We start from the raw sequence: 12,801 nt of genomic DNA, 5'->3' as shown, positions 1-12,801 counted from the left end.
ATCGATTGTTCCATGCAGATTCCTGCAATTACATAAGGGCCCATTGTCCAATGAAAATTCATAATAATAATTCTCTACTTTTCATCTCTTTACGCTTATCCACAGCATTGGAAGTACGTGAAGGTACGAATTCATCGTATATTCTTTCCAGCGAACGATCGATTGGGACGAGTGGTTCGGGTTTCTTTTAGATTATGGGATGATCATTAAAATGCATGTCAATAGCACTAATGTGTAAACCTAGGTTCGTTCAAGTTGATAGGCTATCCCCCTCCCCAGTTTAGTATTTGAAAATAGTTATCATTCGGTAGACGTTAATTATGATTTTTCAGCTTCGTACGAGTTAAAAGCAGATGCTCGAAGATTTTTATTTCTTGCGCGTTTTCATAATGTATAAAGTGCAAGATCACAAAGAAACTGTTTTATATTCACGACGTAGAATGTTGAGAAAAGAGTGACGGTGCCGGACGATGAATTTCAAATTTACCGCGCTTAGCAGAACAAACGCTGACGTCTCGAGCACTTACTTTTCACTCGTCATAGTTCACGGGAACCAGGCTTTGCATTCTAGGTTCGTTCTTTGAAGCGTTGACATGCAATTAAGGATTACCCACTGTAAGTCCTCGGAAATTCTCAAAGGGGAAGTTACCTCTGATGTTTTCGTATTCTTGCATGCCACCGAGCTTTCCGGTCAAGGACCACTCGTCCATGCGACCGACGAGTAGTGGTAGATTCGAACACGTTAATTACAAGCAAATTAACACGAAGACGAACGATGTACAGTGTGACGGTGACTGGCAACCTGCCGCTACTTTCGGTCGCGTCCAAGCCACTCGAAACTAAACACATAACTCGGGCCGTGCTTCTTTTTCAATCGATGTTTTTTTCAGACTTACACGTGCCTACACGTGTGCGTTCTTGTGAACAACCAACCATGCTGTTCCCCCACTGTAAGTTCAGGGCAGGTGATATTAACGAACGTTGCCAATGTTAGAAGGAACTTTACGCATGCTCCAAGAAACGCAATGTCTTGTTTTGTCGAGTGAATTAATTGTTTTTCCAAGTAACATCCTTTCATATTTCCCTCTGCTTCCATTTGTCACTTAAAGAAACTATCAATGAACAGGCCCGTTGAGAAACCGTGGCAAAAGTCGACGTGCAAAAGCAATGCAATTATCGCGAATTAAACGATCTGCGTGTGATTTCTACGATACCTGAGATTCGTGCTTATCGTGGCCGACATTTAAAGTTTAACTGAGAGTTTGAGGGCCACGATTACTGCGTTTGCACGTGACGCACCGCGGCCGTGTAATGTACGTTTATTTTCGCGAGACACGCGACTATCTTTTCAGAATACCTGCTTCATCGAAATCTGTTCTTCCCTTATCCCCTTTCTCACTACATCCGTTATGTGTGTTTGCACGTACACGTTCCTAGTATTTCGTGTTTTGTAATCGTTCACCGTTCGTTGTTCAATGTCCTCCCGTCCGTGTGCACCACTTCTTTTCTTTTTTTACGTTTAATTTTTGGTTGAAGTCGCTCCATTTTCTTTTTTCATACATTTCGATTCGTTCGATGGCTTGTTTTTATTTTCAGTTATATAGAATTGTCGAGAGGCACTTGAACAAGGAAGTCATTTATCAGTGTTCTGATGCGTGAAATCGTTGTTGCAGGCCAGCAGACATGTCGGAGATCTGTTCGAAGACCTGCGGGACGGGCACAACCTCATTTCCTTGCTGGAGGTACTCTCGGGCGAGCATCTTGTAAGTATCCCAAATTTTTTTTCCTTCCGTGATACTCTTTTATGCGGCACAGACGCAATTGGCGCTGGTCCGCTTAACCCGTAGGTTTCCAGGGTGAAATGCTCGTTACGTAACTGTCGGGGTGGGACTAACTTGACCTGGATTACAGAGGTAGATGATCTGTATCCTCTATCCGTTTAAACAGGTCACCATGTTTATAAGCAATAAATAATATCTTGAAACGCCAGCAGTTAGGTAACATCGTTTGAACCTTGTCAATCGAGGGTTGATCGTAATTACGGTGATTATGTGCCATATAATAGGATTTGATGTACGATTAATTCAATTTATCGTTTTTTAGCCGCGAGAGAGAGGTCGGATGCGTTTCCACATGCTGCAGAACGTACAAATGGCTCTTGACTTTTTGCGCTACAAGAAGATCAAGCTCGTTAATATTCGTGCTGAAGACATTGTCGATGGAAACCCAAAGTTGACTCTAGGTTTGATATGGACCATCATACTTCACTTCCAGGTGAGTGGACGCTCGGATCTCTCCTGAAATTATCACCGATTACGCTTATCACAAATTATATACCACCGCCAAGTATACTCTAGTGGGTTTGGAGATAGCACCTAAGAAAACGGGACGTTTCAATAGGAACGTCTTGACACCTGGTTCGCCCTTTCGAATCGCGATTATCGAAGGAATAATGATACCCATTGTTCGATCGTGCTCCGGTCGAAGTTCAAGCCGTTCCCGCTTTCAAACAACGAAAACGTTTTTTCGTAAGAGTCGCGGAGCGATACCGATCGAAAGTTTCGCTTCTGAGAAACCGATGTTCGCGAGGGGAAAACGGTCGGCTAGGAGAATCATCGCGCAGGAATGTCCGACCACTCTCGTTTTTCTCGCGATTCTCGTTCCGATCGAAAGCGAGTCGGACGGAGGAAGCGCAAAGAAAGAGTGAGAGCCGTTCCAGGCGACGTTTGGCGCCGTCGAGGACGGCACGCCACGCCATGCCACGTCGTTGCACACCACAGAACGGGAACGCGATTACGCGCGATGGTCGGGTCATTCGGTGAGGAGAGTCGGCGCCAAAAGAGTTGGCCGATACTGGACGTCGCGTCGGATCGTCTGCGGACGGGCGCAAAAAATCTCGAAGGCGAGACATCGATCGCGGCTCGAGTAACCGTATTACGCGACCGCACAAAGACAGATAGTGTTCGTTTTCGTAACGATGCAACGAATACGCGACCTCTCGTTATCTCGCGCGCTCTCGAATCGGTACTTCGAGAGAGGAGAAGTAGCCGCAGAGAGAGAGAGAGAGAGAGAGAGGAAGAAAAAGAAATTTAAGCCTATTCCCCTTATATATTCTTACTAACTATCGGCTCCTCCCGATCAGCATCTGTATCTAATGGTGTATTTTTTGTTCTGTTTCGCGCCGCAGAGCTGGCGTCGCAAGGTAAGTTCCCTACATTTTTATGCCGTAGTTGGTTCCCTCTACGAAAAAAAAGGAACTGAAAAGCATTTACCAATTCGTTCGAAAAAAATATTGCGATAATTACGCCCAGATCAAAGATTTAGATACATATTTAGTAGCCAGTGTTGGCTCGATCTCTTATCGACCGCGTGAACCGATCGAAAAGCCAGATGGCGCTCGCAGATAGTCTTGTAACAGCCGTCGTCCTACGCACGGAAGCTCTCACTGATCCGCCGAATCGTTTCGAGATTCATTTTCCTCGACAATCGCGACAACCGCGTCATTTATCCTAACCGCCTGTGACGACTATCCTTCCGCTCGCGACAGACCTGTCCGTTTATGGTAGTTCCACGCGTACGTCGAGTCAGCAAGCCGGAAGGTTGATTGTCAGTCAAAAGCATCGCGTGGTATTCCGGGACGTGGGAGGTGACCAGATTGCGAACAGTCGTATCGCGGCGCCCTGGCGCGTCTCTCGTGGTCTCTTCTGGTCGCGAGCCGCCCACCTTGTAATTATGATAATCGGAATCGGTCGATCGAGCACCGAATACAAAAACGCGAATGACGCCACCGGCCAAGGTCAGGCTGTGAGCGACCGTTCCTTTTTAGCGCGTTTCATGCATCTTGACGACTTTCGCGCCCTCGTAAAATACACGTTCCTTTGCCTTCCTTCCTTGACATTGTACAAAGATTTTCTTAAAGAGAATTTAAGTTAGGAATAACTTCGTTGACTAATAACACAGCTGGTTTAAAAGTAGTTTGTATACAATTTTTTATTTTGGAAGGATCGTGTCCATTTAGTTTGTGTTGTTTCTAGGAAGTAAGTCGCGTTACCATTATATTACGGAAGGCGAAGTACCGGTAATCGCGGAAATTGCGAAGAATTACAAGGATCCCGGAGGATCTTGCAACGATTGGTTCACGCGGTTGGCATTGTAACGGAAGCCAATGCTCGGGCCGGGCGGTTGCGAGCGCGATGACGTCACGTCCGGTCTCGAGCAAACCGCGCGCCTCGAGTCTCTCTTGACTGTTTTCCGTTCCTTTTTTTTTCTCTCGTTCGCGTTCACAACGTTCAGGGACGCGACGCCGCGTCCTATTTTTCGCTTGTCTCAACTCGACGTTGCTTATTTAGGCATTGTTTTCGTTTCCTCGCGTACCTCCCCATGTCCTCCAAACGGAGTTGACGCGTATTATTAATTGAAACTGAGGGAGCCGCGCAACGAATTAGGTAAGTCTGCGACATAATGCGAGCGAACGTCAGCTCGGAACATCGACGACGTTCCGAAGGCGGCGCTTACGGAGTGTTACTGTGCCACGGTGAATCGTAAAAATCTCTGGAAAAGGAAAAGGAGGAAGGACACGATGCGCGACGAACGGCAAACGAAGCGTCGCGTCGCGGCGAAGTGGGGCGTCCGGTGTGTTCCCGACGCGTTTCGCCTCGTTGCAACAGCATGTTCCCCGATGACTCGGCCGATATAACGCGGGCGCATGCGCGATCTTGCACCGGTTATGCACAAATAACAACCATATGACATGCACGAGGACAAGCATGGATTTTAGAGGGGCGTCGCGGGAACACAGCGAGATAGATGACGTCGTTTGAATTGTAGGGGTGAGCAACAGGATGAAGAGTAGGCTATGGTATAACAAGCACGAGCAGTCATCGACAAAGGGAGAGAGGATGAGAGAGAAAAAGAGAGTGGGGAATCAAGAGGGGGAATGTCGGAGGCGTCTCTCACCTGCGCGCATTTCGTTGGCCTACTCTCGCGACGGCAGCCGGATACAGCACGGCACGCTGTCGGTCGTTCGTTCGTTCGGTAAATCGCGGTGTATCCTGTTCTTTTCGTTGTAAATACCGTTCGGCGTAAAATCTTGAAATCGTTGGAACGTGGTCGCGCGACAACGGACCAGGGTACACGTTTATCGAAGCCTCGAACTGTAGACACGTGTCGCGGCTAGGGACGCGCGACGATTCGCATCGCGAAACCTTACCGGTGAAACGTGCGAGCGGACGGGCGAACGAACGAACGAGCGCGCAAAGAAGCACGAAAAGAACTCGAAGTGGGGATCGGTCTCGATGAGCTACCTGTAGTGCGCGGCAGTCTGTTCGCGATACGCGCGGTGATGGCCGTACCTGCCGTCGAGTGTCTCCTCCGATAACTAACTAATTCTTCCAGCGTTATCATTCCCTCTTCTGTTCGCACTTTCCCCTTCCGCCACTTGGCGGATTCCTCTATCATTCTCCCCGCCAACAGGGTATCGTATTTTATTTGTCCTGATCTACGTTGACATTGTCTTCTGGTCCAGTGAACACAGTTCCCCGCTCGAGGCGGTTTCTCCAAGAGTAGGCGCGATCGCTCCCCCACTTTCAAGAAGCGTTGGTGCTAAAAACGAATCGCAATTCGGTGCAGCTACTCGATGCGCTCTCAGACGATCGCTAGTCGTTCGTTCGGTTCGAATCGCACACGTATCAGTCGCTTCGGTCTTTTTTGAACTGACCATCGGGAAGATACGTATCGGTCGCGTATTCGCGAATCGATAACTGTTTTTCGAGTCGTGTCGAGTATCTAACTCGGGCTAACGGTGATAGACGGACTGCCGACTTTCGATAATCGGCTTTCACGAGCGGCGGCGCGCGGTATAAGCTTGGAGAGACCGAGACGCCGGATAAGGCTACGAATGAGTAGCCGTACGTGCCTTGCCTCTATTCCTGGAGGTCGATGTTAGTTTCTTGGAGCAACTCGGTCCTTTCGACGGCCGCCAGAAGAGAGACGAGAGATCCCCGTGGATACAATTTTATACCGATACACAATGTCGATATATCGGTTTAGCAAAGGTGGCAGACTGTTCGTGCAAGGCACCAGAGAGGATGATGCTCGCGAGAACGTCGCCTCCCCTGCTCCGTCTACTGCGACGCCCGTCACTGATGACTTAAGAGCGATTTACACCAAAAGAAGACTCTCGACCGAGGTTCTAGGTAGGAACTCCGACAAAACGGCAAGTTCGACGAGTAACCTGGCTACGAGTTTCGGGGCTCGAATGCTTTGATAAGATATTTCCTCGTTAGTTGATCGTGATCGACTCGTTTAAGGGTCTAGAAGTCACGGCACGATCAGCTTAGATGGTGCTAAGTTGGAACGTAGCCAAGCTCGGAGTCGATCGTGACGCGATTTTGAATCAACCGGTTGATCACGAGCACGAGGAGGCCTCTGAAACTCGTTTGAACATCGCCGGTTAGTCGGAGCTTCGTTGGAATATTTTCGTGCGGGCTTCAGTGTGTTTACGTAGCGAAACTGATAACGCTACGATTTAGGATCGTCGATCGAGTCAACGAAAACTTCGAGACGCGGCGAAAACGGCACGAAACGTATCGTGACCCGGATCGTACGTAAAACGACCACATTGACACGGGGCGAGGAAAGATGCGTGGCCGAGGATCTGACGAAACGTGCCACCTCCGGCTACTTGCAGGAGACCGCTGCTTCCTCCTCCTCCTTCTCTTTGAGTCGACAGGCTTCGCCAAAGCCGAAAACCGTCCGGGTAAGCGTAATCTTGGCAATTTTGTTTCGCGTTCGCGACGCGAGACTCTTCATTTTAATTTCGCGTTTTCGCGTAACGCATTGCAAGGACAGGTTCGTCGTCGTCGTTCGTCCCTAGGTTCGCGCTTCTTTTCACGTTTAGTGGCAACAGGGTGTAGTAGAAGGGCAGGACGAACATTTCGGGGCTCGAATCGTGCGATTGAACGTCGAAGGGCGAACCAAGCGGAAGCGACATCGAGGTCGATGCACGACACCAGAATTAGATCTAAACGAAAATAAACCTGATATACTCTCATGAATATACAAGCACTGTTTGTTGACGAACTATGACCTTTTCTTTCTCTCTAGATATCCGATATTGTAGTGGGTCAGGAATCGAACGTGACTGCCCGTGAAGCTCTTCTGAGATGGGCCAGACGATCGACGGCGCGTTATCCTGGAGTGCGCGTCACGGACTTTACCGGATCGTGGAGGGACGGGCTAGCTTTCAGCGCATTAATCCATCGAAACAGACCAGATCTGGTCGATTGGAAAGGTGCTCGTGCTAGTCAACCACGAGAGCGGCTCGATCGGGTCTTCTACGTCGCGGAGCGCGAGTATGGCGTTACGAGGCTTCTCGATCCTGAAGGTAAAGATCCACATTTTAAATCCTATTTTAGATGCTCGATAAGCAGATTCTTCCTTTTTGGCGAGTTTCCTCTCTTGCCACTTTATACACGCGTTTTCTCCTCAACGTTCTCTTTTTTCCTATGTTTTCTCCTATGGTCGGGAATGCTCGAGGCCGTCACCGATGTCTACCACCGCTTCCGGTCGACGCTCGAACCGTGACGTTCTCTTTTACCCTCTGCTTTTTCCCTTTTGCACGATAAAACGGCCGAGCGATTCTTTTTGGAAAGGAGAGCAAGAGAAGCGTAAAGATTTACGTGATATGCAAGTGCTTTAGGTTTTGTATTTCGTGTTACAGATGTGGACACTCCTGAACCGGATGAGAAGTCCTTGATAACGTACATCTCTTCGCTCTACGACGTGTTCCCGGAGCCGCCAACGATTCACCCGTTGTACGATGCCGAGGACCAGAGGCGCTCAGAAGAATATAGAGAGCTAGCTAGTTCCCTCCACATGTGGATCCGCGAAAAAATGTGCCTGATGCAGGAACGTGTCTTCCCGCCGACCTTGATAGAAATGAAAAATTTGGCGGCCGGCAGCACGAAATTCAAGAATGAGGAAGTACCGCCCAGATACAGAGACAAGCAACGACTTTCTTACATCTTCAGGGATTTGCAAAAGTACTTCGAAGCGGTCGGTGAGGTAGACATCGAACCTCACTTGCGTATCGAGGTTATTGAAGAAAATTGGAATAGATTGATGATGCTGCATCAGGAAAGAGAACAGGCGATAATCGACGAAATTAAACGGTAAGATCTATCCCTTCCTTAAGTAGCGAGATTATTCGCATCAACGATTCGTTTCGTTCCAAGCTCGAGCTTGTATCTGTTTCTCAGACTCGAACGACTGCAACGACTAGCAGAGAAAGTGCACAGAGAGATGAAGGCGACCGACAATCGATTGGAGGAGCTCGAGAGACGAGTGGAGGACGAAGCCAGGCGTCTCGATCGACTTCATCCTCTGGAAGCGAAACATGCGGTGGATCTTTTGGAACAGGATATTCGTAACACCGAGGTCCAGATCCAAAATATTTTTCCAGACGTGCATACACTTACCGAGGGGCGATACAGTCAGGCGGCCGAACTTCGCAAAAGGTAGCTCTCTCGATATCATTTTCTGTTTCCTCCATATTCGTTTGCAGAAAAGTCACAGAATTATCCGTGTTACAGAGTTCAGAAGCTACATCAACGGTGGGTCGCCCTGCGATCTCTTCTTCATAAACGTTTGGTACAGCCGCTGTCGGCCGTATCTTTCCCGGTAGAAGAACGCGTCGTTACGAAACACCGTACTACCGTCCATGAGACCCGATTGGTCGACACCAATCCACATTTCCGTGCGTTACACGACTGCATCGACTGGTGTAAGGCGAAGATCAAACAGCTCCAGGATGCAGACTATGGCTCCGATTTACCTAGCGTGCAGAACGAACTGGAGGTTCACCAAAGAGAACACAAGAATATCGAGCAGTTCCATCCTAAAGTGGAGAGATGTGTGCAGGCTAAGAGCCACTTTCACGCTGAAGAATTGACATTGTACAGCCAACATTTAACTGTTCTTCAAAAACTTCACACTGAATTATTGGCGGCCTCGAATAAGAGACTTTCCGATTTGGACACTCTACATGACTTTATACAATCGGCGACTAATGAACTGGTTTGGCTGAGTTCTAAGGAGGAGACGGAGGTGACACGCGATTGGAGTGACAAGAATTTGAATGTGCAAAGTATTGAGCAGTATTACGAGGTAATTTATGTTTTAATGTTTTTTTTTGCGATTGTATGACAATTATATACTAGCATCCTGAATTAATTGGTCATCAAATCTAATGTAGAAGTCGTTGATACTTGTTTTTGTTCTGCAAGCGTACGTTTGGATCTGGTATAGAGGTAACGAAGAATATAATTTAAAGTGATCATGGTGTATGATAATCTGCATGATGGACGAATTTATAAATATTTACACGCATCCAAAGACGCGTAGATTATTGTAATCCATCTATGAATTCATAATGTATAAATTGTCAATTTTTTACAGTCCCTTATGAGCGACCTAGAGAAGCGGGAGATTCAATTCTCCGCGGTGCAAGATCGAGGCGAAGCTCTGGTCCTTCAACATCATCCCGCCGCGAAAACCATCGAAGCTTACATGTCCGCTATGCAGAGTCAATGGACCTGGCTTCTCCAATTAACTCTTTGCCTAGAAGTTCATCTGAAACACGCAGCACAGAGTCAACAATTTTTCCGAGATGTTCAACAGGCTGAACAGTGGATCTCGAAGAGAGATGAGTCGCTCAACACCATTTATTCCCAATCAGAATTCTCCTTGGACGAGGGTGAACGTTTATTGAAGGGTATGCAAGAACTACGCGAAGAATTGAATAGTTACGGCGATCATGTGCAGAAACTGGTTGATCAAGCGAAGGACGTGGTTCCTATGAAGCAACGTCGACAGCCTGTGGCACGGCCTATGCAAGTTACTTGCGTCTGCAGCTACAAACAAGTCAATGTAAGTAGAATGACCATTATGTCGTTCATTCGATGTCTGTCATATTACTTTAACGTGTAAATTGCTTGGTTTCAGATGTCGATTGAGAAGGGCGAACAGTGTACGTTATACGACAACTCTGGTAGGATAAAATGGCGCGTAAAGAATCAAGAAGGCGTCGAGTCCCCTGTTCCAGGCGTCTGCTTTGCTCTTCAGCCACCTGACAAGGATGCTCTCGATGCTGCGGAAAGATTGCGACGACAATATGACCGAAGTGTTGGATTATGGCAACGGAAACAGCTTCGATTACGACAAAATATGATTTTTGCGACCATCAAAGTGGTCAAAGGCTGGGATCTACCGCAGTTCTTGGCTATGGGTCAGGATCAGAGAACTGCTATCAGAAAAGCCTTGAACGAGGATGCTGAGAAACTCCTGTCCGAGGGCGACCCTGCTGATCCACAATTGAGGCGACTGAAGCGAGAAACGGCCGAAGTGAACAAATTGTTCGATGAACTGGAGAAACGTGCCAGAGCGGAGGAGGAGTCAAAGAACGCAGGACGTATTTTCAACGAACAGATTTCTGCCATTCAAGAAGTATTAGACGAAGCAGAGAGAGTTCTGAACACTCGCATAGCTGCACCATTGCCGAGAGACATCGACAGCTTAGAACATCTGGTTCTGCAACACAAAGATTTTGAGCAAACTCTCAAACGTCAAACGCCAGATCTAGATAAAGTTCAGCAAACTTTCCGTGGTATTACTTTGAAGACTCCAGCCATGAGAAACAAGCTCGACGCTGTTACCACCAAATGGACAAATATTTGGAACTCGAGTAATCTGTACATCGAGCGGCTAAAGTGTGTTGAAATCGTGCTTTCTAGTCTTGAGGAGAATACAACCTCGGTATCCGAATTGGAAGTGAAATTGGCATCGTTCGACGAGCTGCCACCGGATCTGAAGGGATTACAGAATGTACTAGAAGATCTGATGGTGCTTCAAAATGCCATCTCTCAACAGCAAACTGCAATGGATAAACTGAACGAAGATACGCAGAACGCAAGACATGTTGTTGAAAAGTCGAGGCCAAGTCATCGTGGCTCTCATTCTGATATGGATCGCTTAGACGATGAAGTGAACAAACTAAACTCCAGATGGACCAATCTCTGTGCTCAGTTGGTTGAAAGAGTTCGCAGTGCGGAAGCAGCCTATGGCCTAGCTCAACAGTTAGAACATGCCTACCGTAACGAGGTGGACTTCATTGACGAATCGTACGAAAAACTCGAGGTGGAAAATGCGAAGGTAACGTATAAGGATTCTGATGAATCGTACTCGATTATTCCCGGCCTGTATATTTTATACACGCTTTCTTTCACATTCTGTTTCCCTTTAGAATCTATTGAACAAGGTGGTAGAACGAGCGCCGGCGATCGAAGCAGTAAATGTGACGGGCAGTCGATTGATTCGTGAAGGAAAGGTAAGATGACAAGCGACATGATTGCGAATGGATATATTCGCAAACCCTAGGTAGGCTTTGCTAGTATTAGGTAGCCTTTAGGTAGCCTGTTAGCTTACGGTATGAACGCTTGCGTGAATGGGATATTGCGTGAGTCCTTTGTACGTGTTAGTCTTCTCTAGAAGAACACGTTGCGCGATTGTCTTGCGTCGCGATCCCACGTTGCGCTCTCCTTTCGATTACCTTCTTTGTCCGTCCCGACGACTGCTACATGAAGCTACATGTATTGCTCTACATAAAAATGTGTTTACCGTCGTGGAGCCTCGATCATCGGGACATCTGTCACGAGCTGTCATCAAACTGCAAATCATTAGGAGAAGCGACCTCTATTGTCGTCATTGTCGACTGTATGCCTACTGGATAAACTGTAAATCGCAGCCCAGTGTTAATTACAATCTGTTCATGACGACGAACAGACATTTCGAGATCTCAGTTATTTTTAGGGATTAATAAAGTCGCGAGCCTATATTTCTCTTGCTTTTGTCGCACTAAAAATTGCTTTAATTTCCTTTCCGCTATGGAGGCCGTAAATACTATTACAGGCTTAGCTGATGATAACGTGCTAATGACAAAATATACTTTGCTTTTGGTGGCTTTGCGAGTGCGAATAGGAAGCGATTGTTCCTTCATCGAATCAGAAATGTATTTTTTTATTTTAGTCTCCGCTTTGAGTATATTTTGCAATCAAGTTCGAACATTCTACGCTCAGATTCAAATGTTTCCTGTTCCGTGTCGTTCCTCACTTTGTGCACCTTTTCTTCATTAGCAATTGTTCATGTTACATGACATCTCGTAAATTTTCTACAGTATGAAAAGTAGAGGAAGGTAATTTCGTTGTTCTTAATTCACGATTCTTGAGGTATGCCTATCTTCATAGTACGTAGCTTTTTCAAATTCTTATATACATTCCTTGCATGTGGTCAGCTTGCTTTAAGGTCCCGTAAGATATGATGGCAGTAGGGGTAGCTAAGGGAATAGAAAGGGAATAGAGAGACGCACATGCGATAATCTAATTCTATGCACTAACCGTAACGGGCTAACCAAAACCCTTAGATCTACGGACAAAGGCTTCGAGCGTTTACGGAACAGCTGGAAGATATCTGCCCGTCTTTGGATGCTTCGGTGAAAAAACCGCGACGAGAGTTCGTCTCAACGGTTGACGACGTCGCTCGTGATCTAGATACTCTGAACAAGAGGTACACCACGCTCGTGGATCTCCTTCAGGAACGGGTTACACAGCTGGCAGCGCAACAAACCGAGGAGACATCTCAACAGGTAAAATATTTCCTCTCTTTCTGTCCTTGCTTCCTGCGCGTTCATGTCATCGGAAGATTGATTAACATTCCACATTCTATATCTTGTCTTATACGCCTTGCAAA

General features: G+C 47.0%; 1 protein-coding gene across 47 annotated transcripts in view; it reads left to right on the top strand.

Moving 5' to 3' along the window:
* Window positions 1-12,801, top strand: part of shot (dystonin-like protein short stop) — a 51,169-nt gene that overhangs the window by 19,156 nt on the left and 19,212 nt on the right. For 26 of the 47 annotated variants that reach the window (XM_069116434.1, XM_069116429.1, XM_069116425.1 and 23 more), the window contains exons 4-16: window positions 106-123; window positions 891-950; window positions 1,674-1,763; window positions 2,104-2,274; window positions 3,188-3,202; window positions 7,105-7,384; window positions 7,721-8,171; window positions 8,259-8,516; window positions 8,592-9,165; window positions 9,457-9,927; window positions 10,003-11,208; window positions 11,300-11,383; window positions 12,476-12,697. In XM_069116434.1, the coding sequence (XP_068972535.1) occupies window positions 106-123; window positions 891-950; window positions 1,674-1,763; window positions 2,104-2,274; window positions 3,188-3,202; window positions 7,105-7,384; window positions 7,721-8,171; window positions 8,259-8,516; window positions 8,592-9,165; window positions 9,457-9,927; window positions 10,003-11,208; window positions 11,300-11,383; window positions 12,476-12,697 (3,900 nt within the window). Of the gene's footprint in view, window positions 1-105; window positions 124-890; window positions 951-1,673; window positions 1,764-2,103; window positions 2,275-3,187; window positions 3,203-4,982; window positions 6,195-6,530; window positions 6,758-7,104; window positions 7,385-7,720; window positions 8,172-8,258; window positions 8,517-8,591; window positions 9,166-9,456; window positions 9,928-10,002; window positions 11,209-11,299; window positions 11,384-12,475; window positions 12,698-12,801 lie in introns of those variants that run through there. The other 21 variants (XM_069116461.1, XM_069116450.1, XM_069116456.1 and 18 more) reach the window with 8 other exon arrangements.

Source organism: Bombus flavifrons, chromosome 7 (assembly GCF_040668555.2).
Source record: "Bombus flavifrons isolate JBK064 chromosome 7, iyBomFlav1_principal, whole genome shotgun sequence".
Taxonomy (NCBI): domain Eukaryota; kingdom Metazoa; phylum Arthropoda; class Insecta; order Hymenoptera; family Apidae; genus Bombus; species Bombus flavifrons.
Note: the sequence above shows the minus strand (reverse complement) of the source record. Positions and strands in the feature narration are given on the sequence as shown.